We start from the raw sequence: 15,962 nt of genomic DNA, 5'->3' as shown, positions 1-15,962 counted from the left end.
GCACGACCCCGAACCCTGACCAGCTGTTCTTCGCGCGCCCCTGGACCCTGGATGAGATCGCGGACGCCAAGGAACACATCCGCAAGCATAACCGACGGTCAGCAATGGGAGAGGATAGGATCCCTTACGACCGTGTGCTCGGGCTGGATAACGAAGATCTGCTCTGCCTCTTCCAGGAGTGTGTGGACTCCCTCGACGCGCCTACCACCTGGCTCACCGCTATTCTGACCGGAATTGCGAAGCGGGGAAAGGACACTGCACAGGCAGCGAACTACAGGGCGGTAGGACTCGAGAGCTGCCTGCTGAAAATGCTCACACTGATGATTGAACGTCGCATGAGGGCGTGGGCGGAGGCAACAGCCAAGATTCCCCCTCGCAGAACGGCTTCCGCACAGGTTGCCGTACAAACAACAACGCGTTTGTCCTCAGGGCTGCGATCGAGAAGGCGCGATCGAGTGGCCGTACGCTGTATGTTGCGTTCGTAGACCTATCGAATGCGTTCCCCTCGGTGGACCAACCGACACTGTGGGCGAAGCTGCAGGACGCGGGTTTCAGTGGCCCTCTGTTCGACTGGTTGAGGATGCTCTATGCTCGGCTGAGCTACGTGGTGCGGCAGGACGGCAATGAGTCCGACTCGTTCCGTGCGACGGCAGGGATCCTCATAGGCGACCCCGCTTCCCCTATCCTGTGGATCCTGTTCCTCGCTGACCTCATCATTTCAGACCACCCGGACGACACTGACCTTGGCGGTATCCTCATGTCACATCTGGAGCAGGCAGATGATATCGTGCTATGGTCAATGTCGCAGGAGGGTCTGCAACGCAAGCTCGACGACCTGGCGCGCTGGTGCTCACTCAACTTCGCGGTGATCAATGTGTCCAAGACGCAGCTCATGATCTTCGGGCCTCTCCCTGCGCAAATGCCATGCCTGTCTGTGAATGGTGTACGGATTGTTCTCGTAGATCGCTACACATACGTGGGCATCCTCTTCCAGTCTACGGCGCGGGACATCTTCGCGGCACACATCGAACATCGAGTAGCGGTGGCTCGCAGGACAGCGAATGCCTGCCTCTCGGTGGAGTCGTACGTGGCCGACCTACCACCTTGGGCGTCGCTCACCCTCTACAACACTCATATCGACTCGCACCTAATCTCGGGGTGCGAGGTCACGATTGACGTACGCCTCGCGGCGCTTACGTCCCTGGCGTCGGTACAGATGACATACCTGCGCCGATCGCTGGGCCTTAACCCACGAACAGTCACCTCGGTGCTGTATACGGAAACCGGCCTATGGCCAATACGATACCGCCGGCTATCGCTGGCGTTGCGTTACCTCCTCTATGTGGTAACGCAGCGCCCGCAACTACCTTTGGCCGCGCTGGCCGAGTCTCGCAGTATGGCTTTGACTGGTTCGGCTTCATGGATTAGTGACCTCCAGTACGCCCTGCAACAGTTACCAGTTCCAGTCAAGTTCCCCATCGCAGACGCCCTGACACCGGACACCGTGAAGAAATGTGCGCAACAAGTCTTGCAGTCGCTACGCTCCTACCTGAGGAACGAAGTGCGTGGCTCAGAACGTCTACGTCTGCTTAGTGCCCGCAGTCACAACCTCGGTATCATTGCCCGACGCAAGTACCTTTCGTTGGACTCCCGAGCGCTTCGACAAGCGATCTGCCGCCTGCTTGCTTCCGATCACCCTTTCGCAATTGAGGGACTGCGCCGGCGGTCCCCACCGATCCCGCGGGAGTGGCGAATTTGTCGCTTCTGCCAAGGGCGGAACATGGTGGAGGATGAGGCGCATGTTTTAATGTGCTGCCAAGCAGATATCCTTCGGTCCCTGCGAGCGCACTTCATGCGCCGAGTGCACAATGCGCTCACGGCCCATGGTCGTGCGATCTCCATGTCATCCCCGAATCGGTTCCTTATGGCGGTAATTGCGGATGAATGCACACAACACATTGTCGCGCAATTCATCTCGGATGTCTTTGGATGCTGTGACGCCGTCCCCCTACTGGTGGTCACAACAATGGAACAGTACCAGTCTTATGCGATATTGTGAGCGGGCCACTGTGGTCCCCGCGTGCGACTATATCACCGCCGCCGCCTGCTCAACGCCCATGTTCCAAAGTCGGCGGCAACGTCGACCGAGGACACTACGCGCCTATACCCGGATTGCTCGCGTCCGGCTCCTACTATGCCCCTGGAGGCCCCTGGACCTTCCGCATGATGGCGGACGGCAGTAGCGCTGCCACGTGGTTCCACCTGGACCATGGTGAGTTATGTCAGTATGGTGGAGAACCACCGCTGACACCTGGAGGTTTTTTCATTTTTTCCTCCCAGGTTTTAGCCATGAATCCTGCTGTGCTTAACGCACGACGCCGGGGTGTTTTTGTTTGAACTGGTGGACAGTATTGTAATTATGCGATAGTGGGAGTCGGATTAGGTAGTTTAGGATTAGGTAGTAGGGGTATGTTGGGTTTGGAGGTAGTCATGTACCTAGTGAGCGCTGTCACACATCGAAAACGCCGAGGCGTCTAGATGTCGTGACTAAATGGAATACCCTCCTCCTCCTCCTCCTCTCCGAGGTGCTGACTGCCATATGGGGAAACTGATGGTGGCGTAGAAGTGCCTCATCGGTCCTGCGGGCGTCTCTGACAAACGCGCCTCCGCGGACTGGCACTTTGTCCTCTCGTCGTCGTTCTCTCCGGCTGGCTTTCGTCGTCCAAGCACTACCTGCGCATTTGCTACGCGTGTTCTCCGTCTTTGAGCCTGGACGGCGCGTGAGAACCCTCGACGCTGGCAAGTGGGCGACTCGAGTCATACGACGAGTGACTGGATTGACAAGACCCGCAAGGTGGCTGTGAATGCGTCTTAGAGGCGTCTCTCTGCTACGCCGCCCACCATTTGCTTCCTCTGTACTATATTCCGCGACATTTTCCTCGAGATCTATCCGATCTAGAACCTCAATGGCCATCCAGCAGCCACCCTGGTCTCTTCCGAAGCGCAAGGAGGATGAACCTGTCTTGAAGATCTACAACTCACTCACGAAGTCGAAGGTCCGTGCATGTTGCAGTCCACACTCCTCTTGGGGTGCTGACTGAGGTCGCAGACAGAGTTTGTCGCGATCAATGGACGACATGTGAAGTGGTACAACTGCGGGCCTACGGTCTACGACGCGTCGCACATGGGACATGCTAGGTGAGCATGGTGGTCAAAGGGAGAGCAGCTCGATGTAGACCGTAGTCAGGAACTACGTGACGCAGGACGTGCTGAGGCGAATCATGACGGACTACTTCGATTACGATGTTCACTTCGTCATGAACATCACGGACATCGACGACAAAGTGAGGATGACCGCTGCGCCGGAAGTTGAGTGCTCATTCAAATCAAACTTTACAGATCATTCTCCGCGCTCGTCAATCGTACTTAGTCAAAAAGTTCCGCTCGGAAACGGATGCACTCTCGCGCGATCTAGTGGACCAACTGGAGACAGCGTGGGCGGATTACGTGCAGTCAAAAGTGAGCAAGGGATTGCCAGACACGGACAGGCCGAGCAAAGGCAAGGAGAAGGAAGCTTGGCCGCAGCTTGTAACGCAGTTCCAAGACAAAGTGTGGAAGCAGGAGGGTCTCAAGAGGGACGAGAAGTTTGAGATGCACTTTTCCGCAGCGGTGCGTGCGCATCTCATTGATCCCGGAATGCTCAGTTGACCAATTTTCTGGCCAGCATCGCACGTACGCGGCTCTTCTAGCGGCGGGAGAATCCCTGCAGGCCGGCGATGCGTCGCAGCAGCTCGCGCATAGGCTCATAGATGACGCACACGATATTCTTGCGATTTCGCTCGACAAGCAGGTACGTTAGCCGTAGCAGGTCATACTACCTGCATAACCATGCCGAAGCATGGCAGCTCCGTGACAGATCATTCTATCTTCCGATCCCTCGCGGCATACTGGGAAGACCAATTCTTCAAGGACATGCGTAGGCTGCGTGTTCGAGATCCCGACACCCTGACTCGCGTGACGGAGTTTGTTCCGGAGATCGCATCGTTCGTTGAAGGCATTGTGAAGAACGGTTACGCGTACGAGGTCGATGGCAGCGTCTACTTTGACACCCGGGCGTTCGACAAGGCGGACGGACATTACTATGCGAAGATCGAGCCCTGGAGCAAGGGCAACCGAGAGTTGCTGGAAGAGGGCGAAGGTGAGGCGCACATTCTTCGCCGATTGTTGGGCAGATCGTATTGAACAAGGACCTTATCTGACAACATTAACAGGTGCCCTGACAGCGACGACAGGCAAGCGCTCATCAGCCGACTTCGCACTATGGAAGGCTTCGAAACCTGGCGAGCCTTCCTGGCCATCCCCATGGGGGCCTGGACGGCCTGGGTGGCACATTGAGTGCTCCGTCATGGCGTCAGCTGTCTTGGGGGATAACATGGATATCCACTCCGGCGGAATAGATCTCGCCTTTCCGCATCATGACAACGAAATGGCACAGTCTGAGGTACACAATACGAAGGTTATCTCCGCCGTCGAGGCTGTTCCTGACCAGCCACGCTCTAGGCCTATCACAACTGTTCAGCGTGGGTAAATTACTTCATCCATACTGGTCACTTGCATATCGAAGGCCTCAAGATGAGCAAGTCGTTGAAGAATTTCATTACGATTGATGTGAGGCCCTGATGGTACTTTGAGCGGCGATCCTCGTTGACCTCGCGTGTAGGAAATTCTTCAAAAATATACAGCGCGACAACTCCGCCTTGCATTCCTGAGTCAGCTGTGGAACGCAAGGGTAGACTTCTCGGAGTCGCTGATGACAGGCGAAGTTCGGAACTTCGAGACAACGTTTAATGTACGTCTGCCTTGCGGCATTCTTGCGGCTTTCGTCATTGACGACACCACTACGCAATAGAACTTCTTTGTCCTCGTGAAAGCCCTTATCACTCAAGCCAACGAAGAGGGTGCCCGACTGGATGGCAGGAATAGGTTCGGTGACGCAGAGCACGAGTTAACGAACAGTTGGCACCGGTCGTTCTATCACCGTGAAGCTGAACCCTGATGAAATCATTCGTCTAGTCTCCAGTCCAGCCAGCATGGTTTCCGAGTCGCTCTTTGCGATTCGTTCAACACGCCGGAGGCACTCAACGTGCTTCGAGAGCTCGTCTCTCGCACGAACGTGTATATCAACTCTCGCGGCAAGGACCTCGAAGTCGGCGTCGTCGTGCGAGTCGCTGGCTGGGTCGGTAAGATGCTCCGCATGCTTGGCTTGGGCGAAGGAGAGACGTCGGAGATCGGTTGGGGACAGGAGCGATATTCGGGAGAAGAAAGCGTTGACGTACGTATCCCCCCGATGGTCGTGCCTCAGCTGAGACGTCAGTTCACCAAAATGCCGGTTTGATTGCAGCGCGAAGAGATTCTCATGCCGTACCTTCGCACGTTGGCCTCGTTCCGTGATGGAGTGCGAAAGCTGGCCATCGCGAAGGGGGACGCAGCTCTGAAGGACATTCTCGCGCTATCGGATAAACTGCGGGACGTCGATCTGGTCCCGTTAGGGGTCGCCTTGGATGATCTGGAAGGTGCGTTGAAACTCTGCAGCGCGTCATCGCGCCATCGCTTATCGATACTGTCTTCATCTAGATGGCAAGGCTCTCGTGAAGCTAGTTCCGCCCGCAGAACTGCTGAAGGCGAGGGAGGAGAAGCGCGTGCAGGCTGAGGCAAAAACTGCGAAGAAAGCTGCGGCCGTCGAAGCTGACCGGCAAAAACGGCTGCAGAAATTGGAGAAGGGGCGCGTGGCTCCACAGGACATGTTCAAGCCTCCCCACGTCCGCGAGGCCACATACGGCAGCTGGGACGAGAGCGGGCTTCCGCTCACAGATGGGGACGGGAAGGAGTTGAGCAAGAACCAGTCTAAGAAGGTGCAGAAGGAATGGGCGAACCAACGGAAACTTCACGAAGAGTTCTTGGCGTGGCAGGAGAATGAGTAGTTATGGGAGTAGACATGCTGTATCCCGTCGAGATATCTATAAGATTACGAGCTTATGTCTGCTACAGTCAACCCTTGCGCCTCATCGATCTGTAACCTGACTTCGGATCTCACACAACGAGCGGGGAAAACGTTCGCGGAATAGGGGTTTCAAATGTGATAAAGAGCAAGGCTCCATGCGTATCTGCTATACATGCTATCGCTGTCACCAATCACACGAGTCCATCACAAGCTGGGCTATTTTCTCGAGACCTTGCTGGTCTTCTGGCGTGAACCCACCGAGCGCGAGACAGTCCAAGTCCAATACGCCCACAGCCTTTTCGCTGTTGTCAGTTCGGAGGATTAAGGGACAAACGATTTCACTCTTCGTCTCCCCGTCACATGCAATATGGCCAGGGTATGCGTCCACATCGCCCACCAAAACGGTCTTTCGGGTGAGGTACGCGTCAGCGCAGACTCCGCGAGCTTTGCCGGGCGTGGTGTTAATGAATTGACACGCAGGTTTCCCGCAGAATGGACCAAGCAACAATCGATCGGGGACTTCATGGCCCTTGTTTGCGACAGTTTGAGCTTGGTATATTTGTGGGGACGGAAAGAGGTCGGACACCACGTAGAAACCTGTGAACATATACAACGAATGAGTGTCTATCGCGCAACGTGCCATCGATAACAATGCAATGGTGGCTCGTTGGAGTACGGGCACGCACCACACCAGTTCACCGTTCTCTCGCCTGATCCGAAGTGGGGCTCATACGCAAGGAGCGAATTGTAAATCAGAGAGGCGACATTCGCTAGGTTGGTCACCTGAAGAGTATGCCAGGAATGAGAGTTTGACCACACCGGCGAGCTTTCGGGAGCAGAGATCGCGCACCCAGTTTCTCTGACCATCTAGAAGATAGCCAAGTTGATCGTATACATGGCCCCAGAATGCCACTTTGTCCAATCCGGACGGCACGAGGGCAGAATCGGCGTGCGGCATGAGGCCAAGTTACTGAGATGAACTGATCAGCGGCACACACGAGAGATCCGCCGTTAGCCTGAGAACTCACGTAGTCGTGGATGGCGGTACGAATGATAGAGCAGATGATCTGCAAATAGCGTCAACCACGCAAGGTTGTCACAACTTGTCTCCGTGCTCACCCACTGACAGTCTGTGTGAGGGATGGCAATATTTGTGCGGTGAATTACGTTAGATAAGATAATGAGCCGCTAGATCAATCTGATCACGGGTGGCTGTGGACCGCCCGCCACAGCCTGCACGCGAGTACCGAACACGTACGGTGCCCTGCCTCCTGCCACGCAACTAGCTTTCTTTCACTCGAGTACTTTCAGGGACCACAGACGTTATGGCACCGTATTTGGAGAGCATCAAGGTTGGCTGATAGCTGAGAAGTTCTTCCAAGGTCTCACCTCGGCCTCAGTCATTTGCAGATGTTTCTGTGACCGACGCTGGCGTCGATACTGTTCAATTCCTGCAGGCCGCGGAGGGCGTGGTCGGACTATTTGGTATGCTCGCGCTGTTTCCAGCAGATATGACGATCAGCTCAAACTCCGCAGATCTCTTGGGATCGGCCGCTTTCACCACTGTGCAGAGTGACCTCAAGGGTAACATCGCCGTAAGTGACATATGATCCGCATGGAGACCTGCAATTTGACGTGGACATATTACGTCGCTTAGAAAGTTCGCGCTCGGTACGACGCAAACCCTACGCTGTCTACGACCCTGGAGCTCCTAGTGGAGAATGAGAAGGGCGAGAAGAAGCGCACGGCCACGGAGGGTCTGATGTGGTTGCTGCGTGGTCTTAGCTTCACATGCAAGGCACTGCAGAACGCGCAGGCAAACTCGTCCGAGGAACTGTCGGTCGCTTTCACCAAGGCGTACGACGGGACCCTGAAGAAGTTCCACAACTTCATGGTCAAGGGCATTTTCGCCGTGCGTCACTCGCTGCCAATTATTACGTCGTTGTCATGGCTGATGGAATGATCTGCCACAGGTTGCAATGAAGGCGTGCCCCTATCGTGCAGACTTCTACACCAAATTGGCCTCGGATCCTGCGGGAGGCCCTGCGGTTCCGACCGAGCGATTGAACGAAGAGCTCAATAAGTGGCTGGCTGCGCTCGACTCAATTGTGAAGAGAGTGGAGGCTTTCTACGAGAAGGGAGGGCACAACAAGGGCTTCTGATAGTCGTAAACGAGCTATAGGTGTGAACTTGCTCTGCCGATCTATTAGGTGCGCTGTATGTACAGTCACCAGTGATACCATGTCGTCCGCTTGCGCACGCGGCTGTCCCTCATTGTTGTGTCGTCCCAGCAGCCCTCGTGAGTCAAGACCCGAAACCTTGACTACATGTGTTATGTGCGAGTGCGGATGCATTCGCGGGATGAAAAGAGCCAGTTAGACTGCACCCGGGTGCGGAGCGCGAGTGCGTAGGACGTCGGGTCGCTGGCCCGTGGACTCTCACGTCCATATTGCCTTGACGTGCGCATCTGCTTATAGGTGATTGCACTGTGTTCTGTGCTCGTTCGGCAGAAGGTACCATCCCCACGGGCTCTGTGTCCCAGAACATGGCACCGTCCGACCGCTCAAAGTGCATTCGACGCACAAGCGAAGGCTTCTCAGCCGAATGTACATTCTTCGCGGTTGTGATATCAGAGTTGAATGCTCACGGCGGCAGGAGGTGGGACGTCTTTGCAAATGGGCCCGCAGCGAGCCTGTCCCGCTTCGTGCGACGCGCTGCCGTACATGTCCAGTTGCCATTCATCAAATGTGGCGGACTCAATGTGGAAACCTTCCCATACATGTGCTTACGGTACTCGTGAGTCCGACACGTGCCATTAGACTTCTGTTGATCGATCCTCAGGCTGAGGCTTCCAACAACGACGGGGCTTCGATGTCAGGCACGACATGGCTCCGGAATTTTGGCCACCAAAGGACTAGACATTCGATGATGGACAGGCCTCAAGACGTAACGACTCCTGCTGCGAGAGTGCAGCATGACCCCGAACAATTGGTTGCCGGCGATCGCGAAGCGTCCAAATATCGGCCTGGTGTCCAGCCGGCTTTGAAATTCGACAACGGCAGTGACTGAAAGGCATTAAACAAGGACGTCTCGTATCGGCGGCCTGCTGACGCATTCAGTGGCTAAATGGGGACCTAAGCGAACCTGCGGCATCATGCTACGTACCCTGAACCTTGTTTGCATCGCTGATACCATCAGATTGACTTGTACATTTTTCAATAAACACAGTCTGGTGCGAGATCTGCAGTTCTCGGGCGCCGTTTGAAGACGGAAATCGACGGACAAAAATGGCATCTGCCTAAAGTTGAGTTAGGTTCCGCGGGACTGTGTCCCACCGCCGAGAAGGGTTCGGGAAGGCGGAACAGGGATACTCTTTCATTTCCGACGCCACAGCCGTCCTCATTACCATCTTCAGGAGAACGATACGACACGACCCTCGGCCTGCAGTGCTCATGGTGGGCATATGGCTGTTCCGTGTGGCCTTGTCTGGCAGTCCCAGCGCACATGATATCGCCAGAAGCCCTGGACTGATTGCGGCCGGGATTCTGCAGAGCTTCATGAGCAACAACGAGAGCGAATCTGTCCGGGCGCGACACGGGATGGGGAAGCGGACTGCGATATTTGGAGAGAGCGCTCACCATAGCCGTGCAGTGTCCAACAGCGCCCGATATCTTTTAGCCCAACGGCCGATCGGCCCAAAGTAGCGTCTGAGAAATCCTCCTGCTGTGGTAATGGCTGCACCGTTCGTAGAGGATGGCATCGAGCCATGAGAAAATCAGGGCTTGGCCAATCGTAGGGGACAGATAGGATTAAGATATGAAGGCGTCCGCAACGGAGGGGGAAATGCGATTTCTGTGCTGGACAGGAAGCGTCTCCCGCGACAGCTACACGGGTCAGCATGACACTTCCTCCGTACCTAAGGTCGCAGGTTCGCGTCATATGCCAACACGCCAGGCTCATTTTGCTGATCTGTCTGCCATCATGTCCAAAGACCCGGGCCAAAGTCGGGACGTAGTTTGTTCCCGCAGGCAGACACAAGGTTGCGTAAATCTGTCCCCATCGGAGCCACCTATCGATCACTGGGGATTGAATATAGAGGCATCGAGGATAACCTTGTCAGGAGGAGCAGGCGACAATCTGGCATGTAGCGGACATTGAATTCTCCGCCATGCGATTGCCATTCGCCGCCGAATGTAACGCGAATAGCGACAGAATTTGATACCACAGTGCATTGACGACCTACCTGGAATGTTACTATACTGATTTCGTCCGTATGGTGAAACTTGTCTTTCGAATGATGCCATCCGTAGATACGGGGTCTGTGCTGAGCTGTCATGTAAGCGGCTCATTGTCTGGGATGCTTTGCTCACGTTGCTGGAATGGTGAAAAAAATGGCTTGTATGTCAAAGGACAACGACCAGTTGCGTGGTTGGCGAATACCTGGATGGAAAGGCAAACCACGAAAGATAGTTCGCGAGATATGACGTTTTCAGCCTCGGTAGTAGGACCCCCGGCCCCGACCACGCCGTCACCACATATGACCGTATGTACGGGCAGCGGTGTCTTCCTTCTGACCAGCCAGAAAGGTCAGCAAGACAATACACAACGAGACAGGGCGGACCTAGACACGCTGCGGCTTAGTCTCCGTTGCAGACCATAAGAGCCGTAGCTACGGTTGTGGTGCCCAGCTACCCTTAGCTGTCTGCAAAGGTTTGATGGCTCCAGTCATTAACATGACGAGCACATCTGTGCCTCCGTCTTACTCGGAGTAGAAGACGCCGCCCCGGCCGATCGGCTCGAGTTGAGTCCTCGAGGATAGCCCGCTACGTCTACATCAATGCTCATGTCACTTTGCGAGCGCGACGATAGTGCGTAAGTACTTACATGACATTGCGTGGCCTGTGCGATCTATGTCGTGGCGATTCAATGTGACTGGAAGGAAGCCTCGATGCATTGAGTTCATACAGCACCTGAATGGAATGACGAGCAGACACACGAGGTCTGGGTAGTGTATATAGCGGAGTATGTCGGAGACGCGCGGACAGGCCAAGGTCTGATCCTCGTACACCGATGGAGGCAATTTTCCTGGTCTTGACGCGCGGTTGGCCCATTGGATAGACGGGGAGTGCCCGTATGAGTCTAGACTGCAGAACAGCTCATGATTCAGTTTGAATGATCATTCGAGACGTATCCCGCAAGAGCTGCAGCTCACCGTGTGACATTTTCTGGACAGTCAACTGCACATGTTCGGACGTACGCTGCCCTGAAGACCGACGATGATCAGCGGGGTGGCTACGTTGTTCAGTGAGAGCTGCGTCGTACTGATGCCAGCGTATGAGAGCGTTCTCATTACGCCGTAGGCTGGCCTCACTCGGATTCGACTTGCCACCCGCCGGCCGCGGCGAGGGATGTATTCAAGCCCCGACGAGATAACTTGGGCGCCTGAGTTAATGGGCGCCTGCGAAACGGGGGCGGGGAAATTTAGGTTAGCAATGGCCAAGAATTAGCCAAGGAATCGAGCACGCGTGGGAAGGGACATCGGAGATTTGGCAGTGGATGTCGGCGCGTGTGCTCGCTGGTTATCAGCTGGGCGCTGGCCCTGGCAGTGATCAGGAGCCGGGACCCATACCGCGCTGCTTTACCCAGTTTGACGTCGGCCTCGCAATACGGCTGCTCTTCCAGGGTTAGTCAGGTTCTGCGGTGAACTTAATCATGTGTGTCGCGCTATAGGTAATTGCCTTGGAGCCATGTCGCGATCTGTTAAGGCTCGCCTCTGTACTATTAGAGCCTTCCCCACCCCGCCTCTCGCCATTCCCGATTCCCCCCTTCGCCGCTATGCCGACGCAGCACCCCACCTGCACCAACCTCCGCATCAGGTCCGTGCGCGATGCCGAAATCATCCTCCATGGCGTGGCTACGGGCCGGCTGCCCATGGTCCACCGTCGACTGGACGACGAGGATCGCCTCTCGCTCACTACGGGCTGCATCTACGTCTGGGAAGAGCGGAGTAGCAACCCCCTTGAGTGTACAGGGCAGGAGATACAGCGCTTCACAGAGGGCCGTAGCTGGGGGCCGTCGCGTGCCCGTGACGTGAGTGCCATAGATCGGGCACCGCATGAAACCTGCTACACGCATGTCTAACTCGTCCTCGGTTCGTCGTAGGACTTCCTCTTATACTACGAGAAGGAGAGCAATAGTCGATCCTCCGTACATCTGCGGAACAACCTCATGGGGTGAGCCACCAGGTTTTAGTCTCGCCGGTCTCATGTCAGACCTCGCTGACCTGGTGTCTTCTCGCAGATCCTCGCAGCTCATTAAGCAAACGTACTCCGTCATCGTTCATGAGCCGGATGGGCAGACTCGGAAGTGGCATCTCAGTATGTGGTCCCATATTCGAATGAGACTACCGACCTAATTCCAGATGAGATGCCTACTATACGCAAGACACCGTCGATCAGCTCAAGACGGTAGACGACATACCCAGCCTCAGGGGCATCGGCGTCCCGGAAGGACGATACGTGTGCGCACGAACTAGTAATACTCGAAGGTCGTCACGGAGCTCCGCGCGAGCTGGCAGCACTGGGGAGAGGCTACGTTCGACAGTGGACCGCCGAGGCGAACTCCCAAGCCAACCCTCCCCTTCTCTCAGCATCTCATCCAGTACGCTTCCCTCTCCGTCTACATCAACGAGTAGTCCGATGAGCCGTCTGCCGTCCATGAGTCGTGCAGTCGAACATCACCCGGAGTCGGCCAGGCGTCTCGCGCCATTGGAGTATTTGCAAGCTCTACCACAGCCCGCTCGCAGTCCTGTTGATGCTGAAGCCCTTAACTCCTTCCGTCACGCCCCTTAACGTCTCCAATACGCACCGCACTAGCCCCTGTCATTGTATTAGAATCATTTCCTACATTGCTTTCGTCCATCTGCTCGCTATACGCTGTCTCGTACGCATTGTTACTGCTTTCCCGGTCCCGTGGACCCTCTACACTTTCTATGTACGACTACACGCGGCGCTCGCATTGTTGGTTGCAAGTTGATTGGCGCCAAATCTCGAAGCCTTTCCGGTTCTTTTCTCAGTCCGTCGCGTCTGCGAAGTCGCACACGGGCGAAGTCGTGGCCGTACGAGGGAAGTACAGTACGTAAAGGATGCATCTTGCGAAGTCGGCTCTGAGCCAAACAGGCCACAGGTGACAATGTGTTATGATTCTTCAGGCGTCATATGGCCAAGGATCTATACCTACCATCACTTCGACGGACCATCGTGAAGCAGAAGTTTAATTATAGTCGAGCTTCACAATTTCACAGACCCATCCAGGTGGTTCGACGCGCGCATGCCGCTAGCTCTGGAAGTCTTTCAGATCTTCAGAGGCGGCCCGGCCAGTTATCTAGTATCGCCCAGCTGCGAGACAGACCGGATACAAATTCTATGTAAGGAACGTGTGTGACCTACACGAATGAGTGGGCGGCGACCGGAACACATGCTGTCCTCGTCGAGGACGAATATGAGTATTGACGTCACCAACATGTTCTGAGGGTGGAACAAACATTACCGTGACTATTGCATCACATGTGTGCTTCCAGCGCCGCTGGGGCGGTGGCGATTCAATACAGTACTTGGATAATTGGATGTCTGACTCGGAAATCACGCGGACTGGCAAGCGCAAACTTACACCGGGCAGCCCGTGGAGTTTCACACCACAACTACTTACTCAGCACGACAATTGCGCACAATAGAGTCAATTCACCCGGTCTCGTTGGTACCTTACTGGCTCGCACGCAGACCGGTGGCCTGAGAGAAGTGCCAGGGGCTGTCAGGGGGAGCATCCTTCGTGAGGCCAACTCCTCCCTTGACATCAGATCAGGAAGGAGCGATCTTAGGCTTAAGTACTAGCTTCCTTCTGTGATGGGCGCGCCGGCTCTTTCTCGGGAAGCCTATCAGTGCCGGGTCTCCTGAAAGGATTTACCATACAGCCGATGTCGGGCTATGCCTACGACCGCAGCGCTACTGATGAGTTACAGTCTAGACTCCTGATCATAGTTGCAGGCTGAAGAAAGAGATCATCGAGCTCGCGAACGTGTGAAGTTAGGCTCTACATGTCTCCTGCGGAAGCATCTTCGGCGGATCTGGGCGAGGTCACAATGGACCTGGGAGCCAGCTCAAGCCAGTACTATCTGAGCGTTACAGTGATGACCGTTAGGCATGCATTAGTGACTGCTTCCATCATGGGACGCTCAACAAAACTTACCATGACGGCGCTCTGCAACTGCGTGCAATCATACAATGCTAGACTGGAGTCTAGTCGGGCGCGCGCGGGGTATGTTGACACATTAACGACGCGATCGCTATTCACGACCGTCGCTGACAGACTACAATGCGAGCGCCGTAACAATAATGTAATCTGTCGATGACATGCATGGAAGTCAGCCGCTATACAAATGAAAAGGACGTAAACAACTGTCCTGATAGCAACACCGGCGGTTGTCCTGGGTCGAATGTCTCTGTTAGTAGTGACGACACGCGAACCCCAGGCTACTTACATACAGTACAGGCCGATGCGTGAGTACCGCCTATGATAAGTCTAGCCAAGCCTACGCACCGCGCAGCTCCTTCGCGGGCCCGTGATGACCGTATAAGGGGTAACATCGATGGTTCGAAGAATGTGCCTTCGCCGAACTCTACAGCTAGTTGCAGAACATTAGGCGCAGACGAACGCGCGCGACATACGATGACAAATAAGCGCCGCGCCACAGTTGACGTCGGTTCATCCACTTCTGCACCATTATGTTTTTGCGGCTTCAAAGCTTCACGGTCGTCTGCACTAGCACCTGTACCGAGCAGTAGCGACGCGGTCACGTTCCTCGGACACCGTACTAATGTGTTTTACTGATCGAGACTAGTAACAATGCATAATGCCTCCCCTACACGACTGCTTGCAGTCAGCTACAATGGACGAGTTCGACAGACGTCGTAGACCTGGGTGTAGGGGGCAGATACACGTTCAATTGTCTGCGGGCACTGGCCGGTACTCCTGCAAGGCGTTCACGGGATCGTGTTTACTGAGTCGCAAGACATGCCTCTCATGACGGCTGCTGCAGGGACAATCAATGCAACGCAAAAACATGGTGGTGCGAGGTGTGGTGAGGTGGGTAAACCGACGTCTTCGTGTGGATAGCGCCTATTTGTCATCATATGTCGCGCGCGTTCGTCTGCGCCTAATGTTCTGCAACTAGCTGTAACGCAGCAACTTGACAGCGACGTATCGGCGATGTGCCGGCTAGCCCGAGCCACATCAGCGCTCCGGAACGGCACGGAAGTATTTACGAGAAGGAGCCTAATTCAGTGGGGTGAGATCCGGATCATCTCATATGAACTGGAAAGGCAAGGCTTTAGCGACTAGAAAACGGTTAGCATATGAGAAGTGCTTACGTGAGATATACATCCGGGTGACAGGGCCTAGCGAAACTCAGTTCTTGCGTCTGTGATCGTCCAGGGACAGGCCATACGGTGCTGCCAGTCGACTGTTCGCTCCACACGAGCGACTGAAGCTGTGGACGTGGGTACGAACTCTGTTTGCCATCGAAGATGGGCTCTCAGGCCAGACGCACCTCAAAACGGGGCCAGGAGTGCGTCAAAGATATGGAATTCGACCGTCTCGCACGGTAAAATTGAGGGGCAATGTTGGACCGTCCGTAGGTATGTTTGGTGATTATGTTGCGACTGACGTGTCCGCTTTGAGGAAGACATGCTCAGCCATGAGCAGGTCACATCCATCAGCGGATGCGTGATGTGTGAAGGCTAAAAGCTAAAGAGATCAAATTATCTGAACTGTCCTAGTCGTGGCTGCGCACGCGTCACGGTTGAAATGTGTGGAAAGACTTGATAACTGAACTGCCTTAATGATATATGTGTATTCTGTAGGAGAAAAGGAAGTTAGGTCTATTAGTCGCGCGCTTCAAGAGATC

The 15,962-nt window shown here is 55.0% G+C and overlaps 5 protein-coding genes across 5 annotated transcripts; 3 read left to right on the top strand and 2 right to left on the bottom strand.

Moving 5' to 3' along the window:
• Positions 1–2,966: 2,966 nt before the first annotated feature.
• Positions 2,967–5,981, top strand: B0H18DRAFT_1086477 (tRNA synthetases class I (C) catalytic domain-containing protein; the record flags this gene model as incomplete). Its single annotated transcript, XM_048032049.1, has 13 exons — positions 2,967–3,056; positions 3,110–3,198; positions 3,248–3,344; positions 3,400–3,669; positions 3,725–3,850; positions 3,898–4,198; positions 4,272–4,501; positions 4,561–4,668; positions 4,721–4,849; positions 4,910–5,025; positions 5,074–5,332; positions 5,402–5,573; positions 5,635–5,981. 13 exons carry the CDS (start codon positions 2,967–2,969, stop codon positions 5,979–5,981), a joined length of 2,334 nt encoding a protein of 777 aa, XP_047890038.1.
• Positions 5,982–6,185: 204 nt separating this feature from the next.
• B0H18DRAFT_881246 (GAF domain-like protein) lies at positions 6,186–6,959 on the bottom strand (the record flags this gene model as incomplete). The annotated part of the gene is made up of 3 exons (XM_048040832.1): positions 6,186–6,598; positions 6,688–6,784; positions 6,852–6,959. The coding sequence occupies 3 exons, from the start codon at positions 6,957–6,959 to the stop codon at positions 6,186–6,188; spliced, it is 618 nt and encodes a 205-aa protein (XP_047890037.1).
• A 254-nt stretch (positions 6,960–7,213) lies between these two features.
• Positions 7,214–8,246, top strand: B0H18DRAFT_614194 (het-c2 protein). The gene is made up of 4 exons (XM_048038785.1): positions 7,214–7,353; positions 7,402–7,596; positions 7,659–7,913; positions 7,975–8,246. Exons 1-4 carry the CDS (start codon positions 7,327–7,329, stop codon positions 8,161–8,163), a joined length of 666 nt encoding a protein of 221 aa, XP_047890036.1. The 5' UTR covers positions 7,214–7,326; the 3' UTR covers positions 8,164–8,246.
• A 605-nt stretch (positions 8,247–8,851) lies between these two features.
• On the bottom strand, positions 8,852–9,484 carry B0H18DRAFT_614149 (uncharacterized protein). Its single transcript, XM_048038784.1, has 2 exons — positions 9,167–9,484; positions 8,852–9,104 (listed from the first exon to the last, which is right to left on the bottom strand). Exons 1-2 carry the CDS (start codon positions 9,293–9,295, stop codon positions 8,916–8,918), a joined length of 318 nt encoding a protein of 105 aa, XP_047890035.1. The 5' UTR covers positions 9,296–9,484; the 3' UTR covers positions 8,852–8,915.
• Positions 9,485–11,595: 2,111 nt separating this feature from the next.
• Positions 11,596–13,039, top strand: B0H18DRAFT_1025478 (uncharacterized protein). The gene is made up of 4 exons (XM_048029761.1): positions 11,596–12,091; positions 12,164–12,234; positions 12,302–12,378; positions 12,428–13,039. Exons 1-4 carry the CDS (start codon positions 11,837–11,839, stop codon positions 12,850–12,852), a joined length of 828 nt encoding a protein of 275 aa, XP_047890034.1. The 5' UTR covers positions 11,596–11,836; the 3' UTR covers positions 12,853–13,039.
• The last annotated feature ends 2,923 nt before the right edge of the window (positions 13,040–15,962 follow it).

The sequence above is a fragment of the Fomitopsis serialis genome (genome assembly GCF_022376445.1).
Source record: "Fomitopsis serialis strain Sig1Antser10 chromosome Unknown B0H18scaffold_71, whole genome shotgun sequence".
Taxonomy (NCBI): Eukaryota; Fungi; Basidiomycota; class Agaricomycetes; order Polyporales; family Fomitopsidaceae; genus Fomitopsis; species Fomitopsis serialis.
This window is presented reverse-complemented; position numbering and strand designations above follow the sequence as displayed.

Coding starts and splice junctions, on each gene's coding strand:
- B0H18DRAFT_614194 (XM_048038785.1), top strand. CDS start 7,327: ATGGCACCGTATTTGGAGAGCATCAAG. Junction 7,354..7,401: donor CGTATTTGGAGAGCATCAAG/GTTGGCTGATAG, acceptor CCTCGGCCTCAG/TCATTTGCAGATGTTTCTGT. Junction 7,914..7,974: donor TGGTCAAGGGCATTTTCGCC/GTGCGTCACTCG, acceptor GATCTGCCACAG/GTTGCAATGAAGGCGTGCCC.
- B0H18DRAFT_614149 (XM_048038784.1), bottom strand. CDS start 9,295: ATGCCATTTTTGTCCGTCGATTTCCGTCTTCAAACGGCGCCCGAGAAC. Junction 9,105..9,166: donor CGATGCAAACAAGGTTCAGG/GTACGTAGCATG, acceptor ATGCGTCAGCAG/GCCGCCGATACGAGACGTCC.
- B0H18DRAFT_1025478 (XM_048029761.1), top strand. CDS start 11,837: ATGCCGACGCAGCACCCCACCTGCACCAACCTCCGCATCAGGTCCGTG. Junction 12,235..12,301: donor CTGCGGAACAACCTCATGGG/GTGAGCCACCAG, acceptor GTCTTCTCGCAG/ATCCTCGCAGCTCATTAAGC. Junction 12,379..12,427: donor GACTCGGAAGTGGCATCTCA/GTATGTGGTCCC, acceptor ATTCCAGATGAG/ATGCCTACTATACGCAAGAC.